The following is a 20120-nucleotide window of genomic DNA, read 5'->3' on the forward strand; positions in this document are numbered from 1 at the left end:
ATGGGGGAAATTCAAAAGTCGCCTTGGACATCTACGAAGGCAGTATGATATATATAAACGTGTCACAAAGAATGCGACTGGGTTAGGTTTCACTGAATTTGGTGAGATTGATATGAGTGCAGATTGGTGGGATCAGCTAATTAAGGTACTTTTTAATAAGCTCTAATTACTGGTTCATTTTTTTTTACAATTTTTAATCAACTTAAAACATTTATGTTCATTGTAGGCATGTCCAGAAGCCACGAAACTCCGTGTCCATCCGTTGCGTGATATTCCACTCCTTGATTCTTTATACCTTAAAGTTACAATCTCGGTTAGTGAAGGTTGGCAACATCAAGAAGGACCGAGCCAACTACCTCAACGTATAGAATCTGAAGAAGAATATGACGAGATATCATCTCCAATCAATATGCCTGAAGATAATCAAAAGACTCACCAGTTGCATAGTTCCAAAAGAGCACATCAAGAAAAAACCTCCAGAATAAGATCTTCTCGGAAAAAGCCCAATTTAGATCATTGGGACCGTATCACAAGTACGTTAGAAAATCAAGAGAGGTTTTGGTCAGCAGGTCGACAAACATTTGACTCCTTTAACCCATTTAATACTGCTATATGCACAGAGGAGTTGTTGAAGCTGTCTACCCTAGACCAAGAAAGTGAGCTGTACTGGGCATCTCTTGATTACCTAGCTAGCAACGAGAATGGACGTCAAATCTTTATGACGTTACCGAATGAGAAACAAAAAATAAAGTATCTCGAAAGGGTTACTGGAAAAATGAACTAGATGCTTTATATTTTCTCTGTGTTTTAAGCTTGGGTGTTTGCTTTGGATTTATGAATTTAAATTGGTGTTTGCTTTGGATTTATGAATTTAAATGTGTATCACATGACGTGGTGTTTTTCTGAATTTATATGAGTTTTTTGCTTTAATTTGGATGTTTGCTTTGAATATTGTGTATGCTTCTTCTTTATTTTCTAATGTTTACGTAACGTTGTTATATACTTGTCGTATGCTAACTTTTTAGTATATTATATTTGTTTTTCAGGAAGTTGCCATGGTATGTAATCAAAACATACTTATGGTAATTCGATTGTTGGTCGAAAGTGCATATCCTAATCCTTACGGTGATAGACAGTTGATGAGAACAGACCGAGGCCGTGGATTGCGTCATACAATGCAGATGATTAATGGTTCTGGTAGAGAATGCTATGAAACGGTACGAATGAATAAAGAAACTTTTATAGAGTTATGTGATACTTTAAGGAACAAGTATAACCTAGAAGAGTCACGTGAGTGCTCATTAGAAGAGGCTGTGGCAATGTTTTTGGAAACACTTGGACATGATGAAGTACAACGACAAATTGCTAAGAACTTTCAGCGTAGTCAGGAGACGGTGAACCGAAAATTTATGGAGGTATTAGATGCTGTCCTTCTTCTCTCCAAGGATATATTAAAGCCTTGTCATGATGAGTTTAATCAGACAAGCAATCGTCTATACTCTAATAAAAGGTACTGGCCTCATTTTCGTGATTGTATTGGAGCTCTTGATGGTACTCATGTGTCAGTAAGGGTCAGAAGTGATCAAAAAGAAAGATTTTGGAATGTGAGAAAGCAATTTGCCTCAATGAACGTACTTGCTATTTGTAACTTGGATATGAAGTTCATATATGCGTATGTCGGGACTCCAGGCAGAGCACATGATACAAAAGTTCTTACTTATTGTGCGCAGAGTGACACATTTTTCCCGACACCTCCAGAAGGAAAATATTTTGTTGTTGATTCTGGATATCCGAACAGAAAAGGATATTTAGCTCCATACCGTAGAACAAGATACCACCCACATCAGTGGGGTGATGGACCACCTAGTAGTGCAAGTGAATGGTTTAACAAACGTCATTCGTCTTTACGTTCAGTGATCGAACGTTCGTTTGGGGTGTGGAAAGCTAAGTGGCGGATTCTGAAAAATGAGGCACGTTATAACTTACCGATGCAATGCAAAATAGTCGTTGCGACAATGGCCCTTCATAATTTTATACGTGATTCAACCACAAAAGATGACGATTTTGATGAGTACGAAAGGATGGAAGAACAAGAATTGAACGGTTCGAATATAGAAGATGCAGCAGAAGTTGAAGTCATGCGTTAGAGCAGCTCCATCGCTGACTCTTAATGAGTCCTTAAGCGGTGGGGCCCACAAGGGGACCCATTTTTTTTTTAAAACTTTACTCTCTCACCTCTTCCGCAAGAGGTGCCTCTAGTACTGTGCGCGGGTCCCATGCATACGTGGCGACCCGCGAGTGGCTGGTTTTTTTTTTTTTTTTTTTTTTTTAAAAAAAAAAAAAAAAAAAAAAAAAAAAAAAAAAAAAAAAAGTTATGAACCCCATTTTTGGGGTTCAGGGATGGAGATGCTCTTATGAACCTACAGGAGATACTTACATGGCAGAAGTACGTAACCATATCGCAGAAAGTATTTGGAATGCTCGCTATTAGTTAATTAATTTAGCTTACTTTGTTTTTCATAAGATTGTTTTTAGTTGCTGGAAAACTTGTGTACGTGATTTGTTTTTAGTTGCTGGAAAACTTGTGTACGTGATCATTTGTTCTTTTTCTTTTTTCTTTAATTCTTTAGTTTTAATTATGTCTATTTTGGTCATTTAATATTTTAAATGCTACAGCTTTGCCAATCATATAATTTGATTGTAACTAATATAGCATACAGCTTCTGCTGCATACTGCTTCTGCTGCTTACTGCTACTGTTTCTGCTAATGCTTTACCAATCAAGGCCATAAAGAAATGGTCTTCCACGTAGACTAGCTTTACCTTGGAGAAGGGAGAGAAGGCGAAAGAAATGGTGGCGTTGAAGCTCCAGAAGCGTATCGCAGCCTCAGTGCTCAAGTGCGGAAAGGGCAAAGTATGGCTCGACCCAAACGAAGGCAACGACATCGCCATGGCCAACTCTCGTAACCTTCTTCTTCTACCTTGTTGTTTCGATTTCACTGTTGATGATGATGGTAGCTTGATTCGTTGAATGATTATTGAATTTGAGATCGAATCCAATACCGTTGATGTTAGTTCAATTTGTCATCGTTTGATGATTGATCTTGGATTCACTATGTTGTTTCTTGATATCATGAGCTAGGGTTTCCTGATTGTTATGGATTCATCTCACTGTTTCATGATTGATTGTTAAGATACTGTACTGTGTTGTTATGTATGTATCAGGCCAAAACATAAGGAGGCTAGTGAATGATGGATTCATCATCAAGAAGCCAACAAAGATCCACTCACGCTCCAGAGCACAACGCATGAAGATCGCCAAGATGAAGGGACGTCACTCTGGTTACGGTAAGAGGAAAGGTACCAGGGAGGCGAGGCTGCCGACTAAAGTTTTGTGGATGAGGAGGATGAGAGTGTTGAGGCGTCTTCTCAAGAAGTACCGTGAGTCCAAGAAGATTGACAGGCACATGTACCATGACATGTACATGAAGGTGAAGGGGAACGTTTTCAAGAACAAGCGTGTGTTGATGGAGAGTATCCATAAGTCCAAGGCTGAGAAGGCTAGGGAGAAGACTCTGTCTGATCAGTTTGAGGCTAAGAGGGCTAAGAACAAGGCTAGTAGAGAGAGGAAACATGCTCGTAGAGAGGAAAGACTTGCCATGGTGAGCTCTTGTGCTTGTGTATATGATGTATATGGTTTGGTGAACTCACTGATTCATTTGATTTTGATATGTTTTTTTGGTTTTGTTTCAGGGTCCTGGAGGAAATGTACCTGCAGAGTAAGTATTGATCTTTTCATCGTAATTCGATCAAGCTTTTATTGTATTGTGGGGAGGTTCTAAACTCTTGCTTTGGGTTGTTTGTTCTTGCAGGGACCCAGCTAAAAGGTCCAACAAGTGAGAAGAAGAATAAGCTTTGTTCTTTAGTGACTTTTTCTTTAGCAGATAATTTTGGAACGTTTTTTTTTTGTGATTTAGCTTTATCAAACAATTTATCTGCGACACGTATGAGTGTCTTCTTCATTAGTTTTGTCAGCAGTTCGCTGTGTTTTAGTCTTCAAATACTTTTTTATTTCCTATCATCTCAGTAATATGTCCGTTCACAGGCTTATCTAAAGAGAAACTATTATTAGAGTAAAAGAAACAGAGTTCTTTCAGCTCAAGACATGTTTGTGTCTGTTCTGACTATTCCGGGATAGGTTTGATCATGAAACCGAGTTCCAAGAGTTCAAGTCCAAGGTTACGTTACAACAGATTTGTCTAAGTTGAGTGCCGAAGACGATAGCAACTCTGTTTTGTTTGAACCCAAGAACAAAAGAGAACATCAACTTGGGCCTACTGATACAAACCATCTGTTTCGTTTGAACCCAAGAACAAAAGAGATCATCAACTTGGGCCTACTGATACAAACCTTATAAAGATGAAGAAGCCTCGTGTTGATGAAACCAAAACCATCTGAATCGAGGATTCGGTGGAAGCTATTCAAGCGTTACAAGACATGAATGAGGAGCTTATATTAAGATGCTTGTCATCTGGTTGAAGATGAACACAAGGGCAAAACTTTCTGGTCTCTAGATGTGATAACTACACAAGAAGTGGTTGGTAAAGATATATCCGGCCTCAATTAATATTACGAGCTGTAAACGAAGTTTGAAAGATAAAAATAAGCTAATTGGCTTACAATAACACTACTCAGGTTAATAACTTTTGCTAGAGTTTCATATATAAACTACTTGACCAAGAGCAACAAAGATTCAAACAATGTATTACATGCTTTCTTAGTCTTACTCAGAAGTCGTCAGATGTGATCAAACTGTAAGATAGGAACATGGCTAGTAGAGAGAGGAAACATGCTCGTCAGATCCAGTTTCTTCGAGGTCGCCATTGAGGAAGGCGTTCTTCACATCGAGTTGATGGAGTGGCCAGTCGCGAGCGAGAGCGACATGGAGGACAGTGCGAATCGTTGCCGGTTTGACGACGGGGCTGAACGTCTTGTCACAATCGATGCCGAGTTGTTGTGATTTCCCATTGGCGACGAGTCTAGACTTGTGATTGCGGATGGTGCCATCTGCATTAAACTTATGCTTATAAAGCCACATAGAACGCACAATGTTAGTATTCTTCGGGCGTGGTACAAGAACCCACGTTCCCTTTTTAATATGAGCATCATGTTCTACATGCATAGAATTGTTCCAGATAGGATCCTTAGCTGCATGAACATGAGACAATGGTATAGGAGAAATTGTTTTATCAGTGTGAAGGCACAAGGGAGTTCGCGGTTTGGTGATGCCGCTTTTACCTCTAGTGGTCATAGAATGAGTGTTTTGAGGAGGAAGAGGTGGTGGTGGAACTGGAGCTGGAATAGGAGGAGGAAGCACAGTTGGGAGATGTGTTTGACGAGGAATAGGTGGAGGAGGAAGATCTAACGGAGCACAGGTGGAAGAAGGTGTAACAGATTTTTGAGTGAACGGGAAGATCGTCTCATCAAATACGACGTGGCGAGAAAGTATGATCCGGCGACTGTGTAGGTCAAAGCACCGGTAACCGCGATGATCAGTTGGATATCCAAGGAATACGCACGGTGTGGAGCGCGGAGCTAGCTTGTGCGGTGATGTTGGCAGCAGATTAGGGTAGCAGAGACAGCCAAACGTTCGTAGATGTTGATATTCTGGTACTTTCTTGAGAAGGCGAGTGGCTGGGATCTCGTTGTTAATTGCCACCGAGGGTAAGATGTTGAGAAGATAAGCTGCTGTGTGTAACGCCTCCACCCAAAACTCAGGAGGAACGGACGCCTGAAACAGGAGTGTGCGAATCATGTTGTTGATGGTGCGGAGAATGCGCTCAGCTCGGCCATTTTGTTGAGATGTATGGGGACAAGAGAATCGCAGAGTTGTTCCAGTCGATGCCAGATGAGCTTTGAACGCACGGTTATCATACTCTCCGCCATTGTCGCATTGTAATGATTTGATGGAGCTATGAAATTGTGTCTGCACATAGTTAGAGAAATGCAGATATTTGCCAAAAGTATCACTTTTACGATGAAGGGGATATACCCAAATAAAGTGGGTAAACTGATCAAGAAAGACAAGATAATACTTAAGACCACTATGACTAATAATAGGAGAGGTCCAAATGTCAGAGTGCACAATTTCAAAAGGATGAGAAACAATAGTGTTTGACTGATAAAAAGGTAAACGAGTGTGCTTGCCAAGTTGGCATGCTTGACACAAAGCCGTCAAGTCTGTTTTTGGAAAAGAATGAGAAAAAGAAGACAAAATGCGAGAGAGAGAAGAGTTGCTGGGATGCCCTAGACGCTTGTGCCAGACAGAACTGTTCAGTGACGTTGTAGTGAAAGCGGAATGAGAGGATAGTGGTGGTGAAGGCGTCACTGAATATAAGGGTCCGGAGCTGTCACACCTGAGCAGGTTGGTCCGAGTCCGAAGATCCTTAATACAAAAACCAAATGGGTCAAATTCAATGGCACAAGCATTATCTGTAACAAACTTGCGAACAGATATTAGATTTTTGATAATGGCGGGGCAAACCAGAACATTGTGAAGGTCAAAAGAGCGAGAAGGGGAAACAATTTTACCATGACCAGAGTTCTGAACGGCAGCTACGGAACCATTACCAACGGTAACTGGAGTTATGGTGCTCATATTAAAAAGAGATTGTAGGTTACCTGCATTGGAGGTGATGTGCGTGGAGGCTCCGGAGTCCATGTACCATGCATTGTCTGGTTCCTGAAGGGTCATCGTATTGAATGCATGAGTAAGACCAGGAGGGAGTTGAGTCAACTGCGGAGTAGTTGTCAACTGCGCCATATGGGCTTGCTGATTCGGCGGTGAAGGATGAGACCCGAGGATGCCTTGGTGAGCAGGAGTCCCCGGCTGATGTTGGTACTGCTGGAGCGGGCCTGGTGAGTAAGGGGCGTATCCCGGAGGAGGGTATGCATAGTGTGGCGGTATTGGTGCATAAGCATGAGGCTGTTGGTTATAATACCAAGGCGAGCCATATGGATTCTGTTGCCAGTTGTTGTTGTAGCGTCCTCTGCCCCGAGATCGTCCGTTACCGCGATGACGACCTCTGTTTCCACGACCAGAGTTGTGGTGATTGTTGTTGTTGTTGGAGGGACGAGAATTGCCATCAGCGCCGGCGTAGAGAACCGTTGAGGACGACGAGTTGTCATGATGACGTGGTGAGGGTTTCACCTGTTTGGAGAGACGAGTCTCTTCCATCTGCAACATCGATCGAGCCTCGAGTAAAGTCGGAAACGGTGACTTGTGTTGGATCACGTTGATGATGGAGTCAAACTTGTCGGATAGCCCGTTTAGGAGATGCGAGACCAGAGCTCGTTCAGTCACTGGAGCATCAATGTTGGCAAGGAGATCGGCAGTGGTCTTCATCTTCTGGCAGTAGTCGTGCACAGAGAGGTCGCCGATGACCAACGTGCGGAGATCGTTCTCTAGTTGGAGAGCACGAGCTTCCTTGTTGTCGCGAAAGAGATTCTCGATGGAGAGCCAGAGATCGCGTGCCGTAGCGTTCTTCTTGAGAACTGTATCGATGATGGAGTCGGAGATGGTGCCGTAGATCCACATCTTCACAAGTCCATCACGTTCCTTCCACTCTTTCTCCGTTGCAGGAGTTGAAGAGGAGGAACCGTCAATGTGTTGTAAAACACCAAAGCTGACACAGTGGGTTTCAAAGAGTTCACGCCACTTGTCGTAGTTAAGCTTTGTCATGTCGAGAGAAATAGGGATGTACGCTTTGATTTGCGAGATCCCAAAGGGTTTGTCAATGGTCGATGCAAGAGCAGCCATTGTTTGTGAGTGGAGAGGGAGAAGATACGAAAGAGAGAGAGGAGAGAAGAGAAGAGAGCGGAGATAGGATCGATCGCTAGTAGCTTGGTGGCTAGGGTTTAGCGTCTGATACCATGTAAGATAGGAAACTCTGTATCTCGTATCATTATATGAGGAGAGTATATATAGTACGTACAAGGAATGTTCTAGAGAGAATATCTAGGGTATCTATGAGATACACAATATCTAAACAATATATACTCTAACACAAACATGGCTGATGATATCAAACTGTAATTACCCCATTGTTAGCGTCTAGGTGATGCTCTTCGTCGAAATGGTGACACAACTGAACTTAATCATAATCATCTGTGCAGAATGGGCACTGATAGTCCACTTCCATTTCATCATCTTCCTCTTCTTCAATACACGAACCTAAAAATGAAGTTAACCATCAAACATAAACCCTAAAAACCCTAAATATGAGGGGGTTGAAGCTAACTAGACTGATACGTGATAAGCTCTTCTAACCAGCGCTGGTACATGGTTTTTGGAGGTCCTCCTCAATACTAGAAGTGTGCCTTGCACTCAATACTAGAAAATGTGATTTGATATTCAAAGTTCAAACAAATAAATAATACTAATTATTTTTCATTAAATTCAAAAGCAAAGAAAAAAATGAAGAACATTTGAATTAGATTATGTATTGCATATTACCACATTTACACATTCAATAACATGATTGCTTAACCTAAACTAACAAAAATAACAATGACTAGCATCTAAAAATGACAAAACATTACCCAGATTTTTTTTCTTAAAAAAAAAAAGAGATTCACTAACTTCTAAAATTGTGTGCGATACAGCGTTGCTTACTTTGCTTCGGCCGTGGGCCGGGCCTGCTTCTAATCGATACTTCTTGGAAGAATCAAAATCACACATGTCTAAAACTCATGCCTCTCTCTATTTTTCCGCCGTTCTCCTATTTTTTTGGGATTTCCTCGTCCATAAATATGTTATTGTTGTGAATTAATAGAATAGAGAATATATAAAGGTTTATTATATATGTGTGTGTTGGTGGTGAGCAACGAGAGAAAGAGAGTTGAGTTTGATAATTATTATTGAACTTTCATATGTATGATACAAATGAGGGGGATGATCTATTTATACTAGTGAATGTCGGTTAGTGTCAACCGACATAGAAGAAAAGGACAAAACATAAGGATAAGCATTATCCTTATTTGGATAATCACTTATTATCTAATACTCCTCCTTGATTATCCAATTTGGTGTTACGTAGTGCCTCGTTAAAAACCTAATCATGGAAAAACCCAGTGGGATAAAAATCATGATAAGGGAAAAAGAGTACACTGACGTAATCTCTTCCTAAGAATAATGGACATAGCTTTTTCTTCATAAGTCACGTAAACGCCGCATCCCGATACCGTCGACGTGTTTCCGGAATATTGTAGTCGGAAGAGACTTAGTGAACAAGTCAGCCGGATTGTCGCATGACCGTACATATTCGATGTCCACTTCTTTATTTTTCTCGAGTTCCCGAATGTACGAGAAAAATCTTGGAGGGATATGCTTCGTTCTGTCGCTCTTAATATAACCTTCTTTGAGTTGAGCGACGCAAGCCGAGTTATCTTCAAAAACTTTCGTCGGCTCTTTCTTGTTAACTATTCCGCTTGAATCTTGTATGTGGTGACTCATTGATCTTAACCACACACATTCTCGACATGCTTCGTGAAGCGTAATAGTCTCTGCATGGTTTGAAGAAGTTGCAACCAGAGTTTGTTTTTGGGACCGTCAAGAGATCGCGGTTCCACCAATTGTAAAAACATAGCCGGTTTGCGATCGAGCTTTATGAGGATCTGATAAGAATCCTGCATCTGCAAAACCAACCATACCAAACTCGGGTTTTCTAAAATACATTAACCCTAAATCAACTGTACCTTGTAAATAACGGAATAGATGTTTTATTCCGTTCCAATGCCTGTGAGTAGGAGCAGAGCTATATCTTGCTAAGAGATTAGTTGCAAAAGCAATATCAGGCCTGGTACAGTTTGCTAAGTATAAAAACCCACCGATAGCACTCATATAAGGTACTTCAGGACCTAATATCTTTTCGCTATCTTCACAGGGTCTAAAAGGATCACTCTCAACATTGAGAGATCTACCAACCATTGGAGTACTCAAAGGAGTCGCTTGGTCCATACGAAAGCGTTTCAATAACCTTTTCGTATAGTTTGATTGATGCACAAATATCCCTTCTCGGAGATGCTCTAACTGGAGCCCAAGACAAAACTTTGTCTTTCCAAGATCTTTCATTTCGAACTCCTCTTTCATATGAGTTCGAGCATCATCAACCTCCTTTTGAGTTCCAATCATGTTCAGGTCATCTACATATACAGCAATGATCACAAGGCCAGATGACGATTTCTTAACAAAAACGCAGGGACATATCGCATTGTTCACATATCCTTTACTCAAGAGATATTCACTTAAGCGATTGTACCACATGCGTCCGGATTGTTTTAATCCGTATAGTGATCGCTGTAACTTGACCGAACATACCTCCCTGGATTTTTCTTTCAATGCCCCTGGCATTTTCAATCCTTCAGGGAGTCTCATATATATATCATTATCCAACGATCCATATAAATAAGCTGTCACAACGTCCATGAGATGCATCTCAAGAGTTTTTGACGCCGTAAGGCTCATCAAAAATCTAAACGTAATTGCATCCATTACCGGGGAATATGTTTCCTCAAAATCAACTCCCGGTCTCTGAGAAAAACCTTGGGCTACTAATCGGGCTTTATATCGTGTTACTTAATTCTTTTCATTTCTTTTTCTCACGAATACCCACTTATACCCAACAGGATTTATATTCTCAGGCGTTATGACAATAGGTCCAAAGACATCTCTTTTTTTTTTTTTTTTTGAATGAATGTTAAATTTATTCATCAAAAAAGCCTTACTACAACAAGTGCATACTGTTTAACTTGGGCAACAAGCAATCAAGCTAACTAACAAATCAAATTAAAAACAATCACAAACTCTACTCCAAAGAACACAACTTCTAAGAAACATCAACTCCAATCCCTTTATCCCCCTCAAACTAACCATGAGACACAAGTTGAGTTTGGGAGTGCTATGAGTTTCTCCTCATTAAAACCATCAATAGAGAAAACCCAAATGGGACAAAACTCTATTGATGGAAAAAGAGTAAGAAAACTCATAGCAAGGGGATAGCAAGGGGATAGCAATCTTGATAAGAAAACAGCAACTCCAGCATTTAAAACACACTCTACTACCCAACTCAAAGACCTCACATCGAAGATAAAAAGCTTAATGTCTAGCGCTAAACCAGTAGACCATTAACTCCTCCATTCCTTTAACCTTCTTCGACCTCATCAAACTGATTCTGTTCCTTATCCTCTTATCTATCATTCTTTGAAGCACTTGCATTGGAAGAATCTTTTCACCATGTCTGATCCTATTTCTTTCTCTCCAAATCCCATAGATCACTGCTTGAAAAGCATAGCGAAAACAAAACAGTCTCTTCTTCTCCCAAGTCGAGTCACTCAAAAAGAAAAGGACCTCAGACCAAATCTTTGTATAAGAATTTCCCATAATCCCTTTGGCAATGTACTCCCAGAGACTAGAAGTATACGAGCATTCAAAGAATAGATGAGCTCTAGATTCCTGACTTGCTTTACAAAGAACGCAAGTAGAATCAACCCCCAAGCACCAAACAGCTACTCTATCCATCGTAGATAATCTATTGCGAACTGAAAGCCAAGTAATAAAAGAAAATTTTGGCGTACCATGAGCAAACCAAACACCTTTTACCCAAGCTCCAGTCGGCTTCTTTACTCTAATCATCTCCCAAGTTTCTTGAGTTGAGAAGCTTTCTTTATAACCTGACTCTCTTTTCCATAGAATAATATCATTCTTCTCCGGATTAAGAGAATTCGCAATAGATGTAATCTCTGCTTCAATTTCATTCAGAACACTCACACGATGTCTTCTTCTTCTCCTCCTAAGGCTCAACACTACTTCTTCTACTGTTGCATTTCTGTTAACACCCATATCAATCACACCACGATCTCCAAGCAAGTCAAATAACACTCCTTTTTTAGACCAGTTATCAAACCAAAACGAAGTAAATCTTCCATTCCCCAACTCTTTTTTATAAAATGATTTAGCCAAATCCCTCAACTTAAGCATTTTATGCCACATCCATGATCCCAATTGCGTATTGACTCTAATTTCCCAGAAGCTCTTCCCTTTTAGGAGATGGTTATGAATCCATTTACCCCACAGAGAAACTCCTGCAAGCATCCTCCAAATCAACTTGAGCCCATACACTTTGTTCACTTCTTTTAAGTTCCTTATCCCCAAACCCCCTTCACTTTTCTTACTACAGATATCTTGCCAGGAAACCTTAGCATTTGTAGCCCTCAGAACAGGACCAGTCCAGAGAAAAGCAGAGCAGATTCTCTCTAATTCCTTAATACAACCACTGGGAAGGCGAAATACAGAAATCCAGAAATTTATAATACTAAAGAGAACAGAATTGAGTAACTGGAGTCTACCAGCATAAGACAGGTATCGACAAGTCCAGGAGCTTATTTTACCTTTAATTTGCTCAACAAGAGGAAGGTAATCTTGTTTGCTCATCCCTTTAGTCATTAGAGGAAGACCCAAATAGCGAACTGGGAGAACACCTTCTGCAAATTTAAAATTTGAAAGGATACTACTCTTCTCCACAGCAGATACACCAGCCATATAAATGGTTGACTTCTCTAAACTTATACTCAGACCAGACCAAATCTCAAACTCCTCAAAAACAGAAAGAGCTCCCTGAACTGATGCTCTTGACCCTTCGACAAAAACCATCAAGTCGTCAGCAAAACAGAGATGCGTCAATGAAAGCTTCCTACAACCCGGATGAAACTTGAACTTCCCCTCTATAGCTGCCTTATTTATTTTCCATGAGAGCACATTCATACAAAGAACAAATAAATAAGGAGATAGAGAACAACCCTGACGCAACCCTCTTGCACTTTGAAAATAGCCTGCCAAATCCCCATTCACTTGCACAGAAAAAGAAGGACTCGTTATACACAATCTGATCCAATGGATGTATCTCTCCGGAAACCCCAAAGCAGTCAAACTTTGTAATAAAAAATCCCATTGAACTGAATCAAAAGCTTTGGAGATGTCTATTTTCATAACGCACCTTGAAGACACTGTTTCCTTATGATAATCTTTAACCAACTCTGAAGCTAACAAAACATTCTCCATCAACAACCTCCCATGCACAAACGCAGATTGATTCTCAAGAATGATCCTCGGTAAAATAAGCTTCAATCGGTTAGCCAAGATTTTCGAAACTACCTTATAGAGTACATTACAGCAGGCTATTGGGCGATAGTCCCTCATCTCCAATGAGTCTAACTTCTTTGGGATCAATGCCAGAATAGTAGAGTTAACACCTTTGGGGAGAAATCCAAATTTAAACACAGACTGAACAGCAATAGTGAAATCACTAGCCAGAACAGACCATGTTGTCTTGAAAAACTCAGCTGGATAACCGTCTGGACCTGGTGATTTACTATTTGGCATAGCAAAAAGAACTTTACGAACTTCCTCCTCAGTAACCTCAGCTTCTAAGCCTCTGCAATCATCTGCCGTGCATCTAAAAGAAGACAAACCCTGCAACTCTTCCACTGTAGTACCCTGATAATTATCTGGTCTTCTATTGAGAAAGTCAGAGAAAAACCTGACAGCCTCTTGCTTCACCTCTTGATGCGTATTAACCACAGCCCCATTAGTACATCTGATTTCTCTAATCATATTCTGAGCTTGCCTTGTTCTGATAGCCCTGTGAAAAGTTTTATTATTCTGGTCTCCAACATCCAACCAGTGAAGCTTCGATCTCTGCTTCAGAAAATCCTCTTCTAAACTTGCAACTTGAATCCATTTACCATACGCATCAGCTTCATCCTTCATAGCTCCATCAGTTGGATTCTGTAAAGTAGCTTCTTGTTTCTCACAAAGATTCCCATAAGCTTCTTTAGTTCTCTTCGTTAAGTTCCCAAGCTTTTCTTTCCCCAATTCCCTAATTAACGGCTTCAAATTTTTTAACTTCTTGGAGAATCTATACATTGCTGAAGTTGACGAAAATAATCTCTCTGTGGAACTCCAATACTCTTGGATCATTGGGAGGAAAGATGGAATGCTACTTAAAGCATTAACATACTTGAAAGGTCTCCTGATCTTTTCACTCGGCGGAAGTAACTGAATCTTGCATCTAAGATGGTCTGAACAACCTCCCGACTCAAAGACTGAATACGCATTACTAAACCGATGCAAAGCTTCTTCATTAAGCAACACTCTATCCAATTTCTTACAGATCACACCTTCTTCCCTCTTATTGCACCAAGTAAATAAAGGACCTTGATAAGCCATATCGGTGAGCTGACAGTGAAGAACCATACTCTGAAAGTCTTTCATCCCATTTGGAACTCTACCTGTATTAACATAAGCTGAACTCTCTTCCCCTTCCAATATCTCATTAAAATCTCCCATTAACATCCACGCCTTATTTTTAAAGCTTGGCGACTCATGGTGGTGTTTAAGATCTTCCCATAACCCTTTCCTCTCCTCAATTTGATTACTAGCATAGATACTCGAACAGAAGAAAGACTCCTCATTTTGCATCTCCACTAGAACTGTGATGATCTGATCTGACTTATAAACCGGAGATACCCGAACTGAATCCCTCCAAACAAACCAGATTCTTCCACCACTACTTTCTTCATAATTCATTACTGACGACCAATCATTAAACACTTTATTCAAGATTCTCCCAGCCTTATTCTCCTTAACTCTAGTTTCCAACAAACAACCAAACTTCAAATCCTTATTGTTTACCCACTCACTAATAACGGAATGCTTCACAACTTTATTCAATCCGCGCACATTCCAGAAAAAGCTCCCCATAATTAAGTCTTGCGTCTAGAAGACCTTTTTCCTCTAGGATTTACACCCTGAGTTCTTGTCTTCTGGACTCTCTTCCCCCCTTTTTGCTCCACAACCTTCTCATTTTGTTCCAACAACTCATCCTCTATCAGGTCTTCCTCCCTTATATCATTCGCTTCCTCTTCCTCCATGTATTCATTATCATCTTCTTTAGCCTCTTCAACTATAATTTCACCTTCTTCCTGAACCTCCAAACTTAGAACTGCAAATTTAGACGCTGAGATCTCCACCACTTGCTTCTGAACCAGAGATGATGATCTTCCTACTTTATCTGGTGATACCAACGCCCAATCTTCCTCATTCTTTCCTCCAGACTTCACTATTATATCCTGCTCACCTCCTTTCATCTCACTTACGTTCACCTCATATGATTTCTTTGCAGAACTACTTCCCATATTCTTCTCTTTTACAACATCTCCCCCTTGTATATTTTGATCTCTAATAACCTTGGATCCTCCCTTTATACCACTACCCAGCTCACCCTGTATCTTCTCTTTTTTATTCATGACACAAACTTTGTCATTATGACCCCATTTCTCACATAAACTGCATCTTGATGGCAACCATGGGTAATAGAACTCCGCAGTAAACTCCTTCCCATCAATGGTAAACTCTATCTCCTTTGGCAATGTCTTGGATACATCCACATTAACAAAAACTTTAGCCTCATCAAAGTTTGAACATGCTAATGTTTCTGGATGCAAGTGAACCGGAGAACCCACTGTACTTGTCATGAAGCTCAATGCCTCCCATGAGAACATATGCAACGGAACCTTCCTAAGGTGAACCCACATGGGAATAGACACCTCTTCCTGCTTCTCCTCTTCAGTTTTAGGAGTCCACTTCTTGACTATCATAGGAACTCCAGCTATGTTCCACATGCCTCGCTTAATAACCTTCTCCCTTATCTTCGGATTCATGATCCTAAACCTCATCATAGTCGCATTAACATCGTAGACTTCTACCTTTGAGTTTGGATCTCCATAGCTCCATATTTTATTCACAACCATGTGAACCTTAGCTATGTGGGGTGAAATATCTCTTTTATTCAGGGAGAGTAATTCAATTTGAATGGCCTTCTTCCACTCCTCCCAATCATGTCTTTTCTGACATTCTAAAATGGATCTTGGATCGGGATCATCACTTTCGTGATTGATTTCTTTGGACACAGAAAAGGAGAACATTCCATCAACATCTTTTATCTTATTTCTGATCAATAACCTTTGATCAAGGGCGTAGTTGATGGAAATCTCATACTTTTCTGTTCCCTCCTCGTCATCTGGATCCTTATCTTTATTTGGTTCTTCTTGAACCTTTTCATCTATGCCTTCTTTCAGACATTTTTCAATATCAGGTTCTTCTGGAACCTTTTCACTTTGTTCAACCAATTTCTTTTTCTTTCGGGGATTTTTATCTTTTGAACCCGCTGGTCTCCCCCTCTTTAACTGAACCCCAGGTTCATTTATTTTGTTTCCATCAGTTTGTTCCCCAGGAACAACCACTCTTGATGGAATATTTTCAGCGGGTATATATGATTTCGTCACTCTTCTCGTATCTGTGAACGCATCTGGTAACTGGTTTGCCAAATTATGCAAATGCACAATTTTCTAAACTTCCAGCTCTCTTTAATTTGTAGGGGGATTAAGGTGTAACAACAACTGTGTACACCATGTAATTTCTTTTAGAAATTCCTTTAGTTCCTCCCCCTAACGCTGGAATTCATTCTTATTAAAATGGCAATCGGCAAACCGTACCGTAAACATATCACCAGTTACTGGTTCCAGATATCTCATTTACGGCTTGTTCTAACTCTTTCAGAGTTTTATCATTCCCGAGAATATCATTAATTCTCCAGGGACTATTAAGATGCATCTCAAGTCATTTGTGTCCTGCCAGACATATTAATATTGCATCTACTATAAATTTTCTCCAGTAACCTCAGAACAAGCCGTTTTTCATACCTCAAGGTTATCTTTTATTTCATTTTCTGGAGAAATATATACATTGGACCTTTTGTCCAAGAATCTCTCGTTTTTCTAACGAGCTTTATATCAAATTGATTGCCTCATTCACTTTTTGGCTAATCAATTCACTCTATCCTCATATATAGAGGTATATTCATGATCATGATCATCATTTATATAGCGCTTTTTCATTTATTTATTGTCGACAATCTATTTTCTCTTTGGTTCCATCTTTTTACCCGTACTGATATGGTTAATCGAGATCTCTTTCTCATCATCGATGATTTACCCAGGTACCTGACTACACATTAACCCATATCAACGGTCTCTTTAAGAGATTCGTCCTCTATTCATATATTTGCTCCATTTTGAGGACACTTTGAAACCAAAGTGGTCTATCACGTCTCTAGCGTGCCATAGACTCATATATCGTCCTTTTAGGACACATTTTCTTATTGGAGCCTTTTCAGCTGGATTATGAGATCATTATTTTATCAAAATGTCTGGCAGGCATTTTATAAATGGATTGTCTTATATAACTTTCATGATAATCCATTTCTCATATCTCATTCCATCAGCTGCTTATATGCTTCCAGCAACCTTGCGAGCATATTTCTGATTAGTCCATATACTTCATCCCTTTTGGATTGTATATGACTCTATTACATGCATAACTGCATGTTTACACCCGATCATGGGAATCATCTTGCTTGAATTTACTTTATCAAGTACTTTTTCGAGTGAACAGAATATTCTCATTGTTCCACTCACTAGGATTCTTTAATTCTCCCCCTCGAGATGATGACACTCCATGTCTAAAATCTCGTACTGAATCCCACTCTAGAACCAATAACATATTCAGATTTCCCATTTGGGATGAATTATGTTTCAAATCCTTTAGAGTGAGATCCTGATTTGGGACTGTTTAAAGAAATCACATCTATTGAACTTGTTTGATGATTCAATACCCATGATGGTTTCTTTGTTTTCTTAAGACATGCTATATGTGAAAAACCTTTAGTTTTTCAACATTTCACAATAATGTCGATAACATTATTGGGGATGGCTATATATCAGTAAACTTCAGGTTTACTACTCATTCATAATTTTTGCCATCCTTCTCTTATGCATGTCTTTTCATCATAAGCTCTTATAGAACCAATAGTAATTTATATATACATTACTGATACTATACTTATTTATTTTGAGAGAGGATAGATATTTGTTACCTTTAATAGCCATGTATGATGATCCATTATCTGTCAAGTATATCTATCTCCATCCTGAATCTCAAAATATTGTTTAGAAAAATAATTTTCATGTCACATCGATATTTCCATTTATTTTCTGAATTACCCAGAAAATCTTAAAACATCAAGATGAGTATTAAATCTATGAAAGATGGTCCGGGTTCATAAGAGATGAAGTATATCTCACTTCCTTTCTCTTTTCTTATTGACCATCAATACAGATCGGCTAATATTTTGGCGTACAACAAATACGTACCAAACGTTTCTTTTCTTGCCATATCTGTAGCAAACCTTTTCTGTTTGCCTTTTATCACCCGACCATTTTCATTTACGTGGAAGTTCTTATTATTTCATAGGGACGGTATATTCTTCCTCGTCCTCTTCCACGACCACAATAGCGGTTTCAACCGCATCTACACCTTGGTCCTTTTGTAGTAGGACCGACTTGATGGTTTAGTATCATGATTTCCAACTTTTCAGTTTTCATGGAGGATTTACATCAACTCCAATTATTTAGTGAATCCTTTCTTTCAAGGATTTAGTTTTTCAAAGATCTTCTAGATCTTTTCATGATACACCTCATCTTATAAACCATCTTTAAATTGGTGTAAGATATCATGGCTTTTCTTTTCTCATCTGATTAACTTATCGATGATTTCTCAAAGCTCATTTTCTCTCAGGTGCATCTATGCACCGAGTGCCCAGATCAAATAATTATTTTTCGTAATATCTAGGGCATTAATTTCGAGCTTTGTTAAATTCGACATGATTGCTTTATTTATAAACTAATAATATAAATATAGACGGGAATTTAAATGCATAAAAATAAATGCAAAAATTAAATTGCGTAAACTTAAATCGCAGAAATTTAAATAGCATAAATAAAATTGGGGGTCCAACCCACCATATGATCCAGGAGTCTTAGACTTTCATATTTGATCATTTTCAAAGGTTCGAGGCGACATAGTCGGCCATATTAACCTTTTCTTTTAATCAAGGTCCGAGGAGGCTTAGCCTTCTACTTTAACCTTTTATTCACGGAGGTAAAACCTACCACGTGTTTCTCTGATCGTGAAGGCCTAGCCTATCTTAACGATCAGTCGGGAAAGGCAACGCCTCTCTTCCCGAAAAAAATAAACGGAGAAGACCTAGCCTCTCACTCCGGAATAATAAAAATAATTTAAATAATTAAAATTATTGAAAGACATAAATTTAAAAACTTATTTCGCTTGCTTGGTTTAAGAGCAGTCGGTATAAGAGAGCTCGTCGTGCTGATAACGTGTTGTGAATTAATAGAATAGAGAATATATAAAGCTTTATTATATATGTGTGTGTGTTGGTGGTGAGCAACGAGAGAAAGAGAGTTGAGTTTGATAATTATTATTGAACTTTCATATGTATGATACAAATAAGGGGGATGATCTATTTATACTAGTGAAGGTCGGTTAGTGTCAACCGACATAGAAGAAAAGGACAAAACATAAGAATAAGCATTATCCTTATTTGGATAATCACTTATTATCTAATAATTATTCCTTTTTCTTCATTTTCTTCTTCTTTCTTTATTATTTATCTGATTTTTTTCTTATCTGATTTCCTATCTCTCACTACACATCTTTCATATTACACGCATATATGAAAAAATGCAAAAGTAAAACTTCTCAACAAACAAAGTTTCATCGAGCTGTACAATCGTTTAAGTTGTAGAATTTGGTTAAAAATTGTGTAAGTTTTACCAAATTGTATCTCGACAATAGGGATGAATACTTTACCCGATACTTGAACCCGTATTCAAACCCGATCCAAAAAATCCGAACCAAAATCTGAACCAAAATAGAAAAATACCCGAACGGATATTGATTTAGGAGACTTTGGATATCCAAACTCGAACGGGTAATATCCGAACCCGAATGAATATCCAAAGTTATCCGAACATATGTATATTTATCCTTATATTTCTAGTTTAGATTTTCCATTTTATTTAAAATATTTATATTGATATTACATATATTTTAAGATCATATAGTATACATATAGTTACGGAGAAAAT

General features: G+C 39.1%; 1 protein-coding gene across 1 annotated transcript; it reads left to right on the forward strand.

Annotated features, from left to right (window-relative positions):
* Positions 1-2773: 2773 nt before the first annotated feature.
* On the forward strand, positions 2774-4109 carry LOC108847489 (60S ribosomal protein L19-3). Its single transcript, XM_018620736.2, has 4 exons — positions 2774-2962; positions 3225-3661; positions 3753-3778; positions 3872-4109. The coding sequence occupies exons 1-4, from the start codon at positions 2851-2853 to the stop codon at positions 3897-3899; spliced, it is 603 nt and encodes a 200-aa protein (XP_018476238.2). The 5' UTR covers positions 2774-2850; the 3' UTR covers positions 3900-4109.
* The last annotated feature ends 16011 nt before the right edge of the window (positions 4110-20120 follow it).

The sequence above is a fragment of the Raphanus sativus genome, chromosome 3 (genome assembly GCF_000801105.2).
Source record: "Raphanus sativus cultivar WK10039 chromosome 3, ASM80110v3, whole genome shotgun sequence".
NCBI lineage: Eukaryota > Viridiplantae > Streptophyta > Magnoliopsida > Brassicales > Brassicaceae > Raphanus > Raphanus sativus.

What these genes read in the sequence shown, in the direction of transcription:
- LOC108847489 (XM_018620736.2), top strand. Translation starts at nt 2,851, where the DNA reads ATGGTGGCGTTGAAGCTCCAGAAGCGTATCGCAGCCTCAGTGCTCAAG. An exon ending in CATCGCCATGGCCAACTCTC is followed by an intron (nt 2,963 to 3,224) that starts GTAACCTTCTTC and finishes TGTATGTATCAG; the next exon opens with GCCAAAACATAAGGAGGCTA. An exon ending in GGAGGAAATGTACCTGCAGA is followed by an intron (nt 3,779 to 3,871) that starts GTAAGTATTGAT and finishes TTGTTCTTGCAG; the next exon opens with GGACCCAGCTAAAAGGTCCA.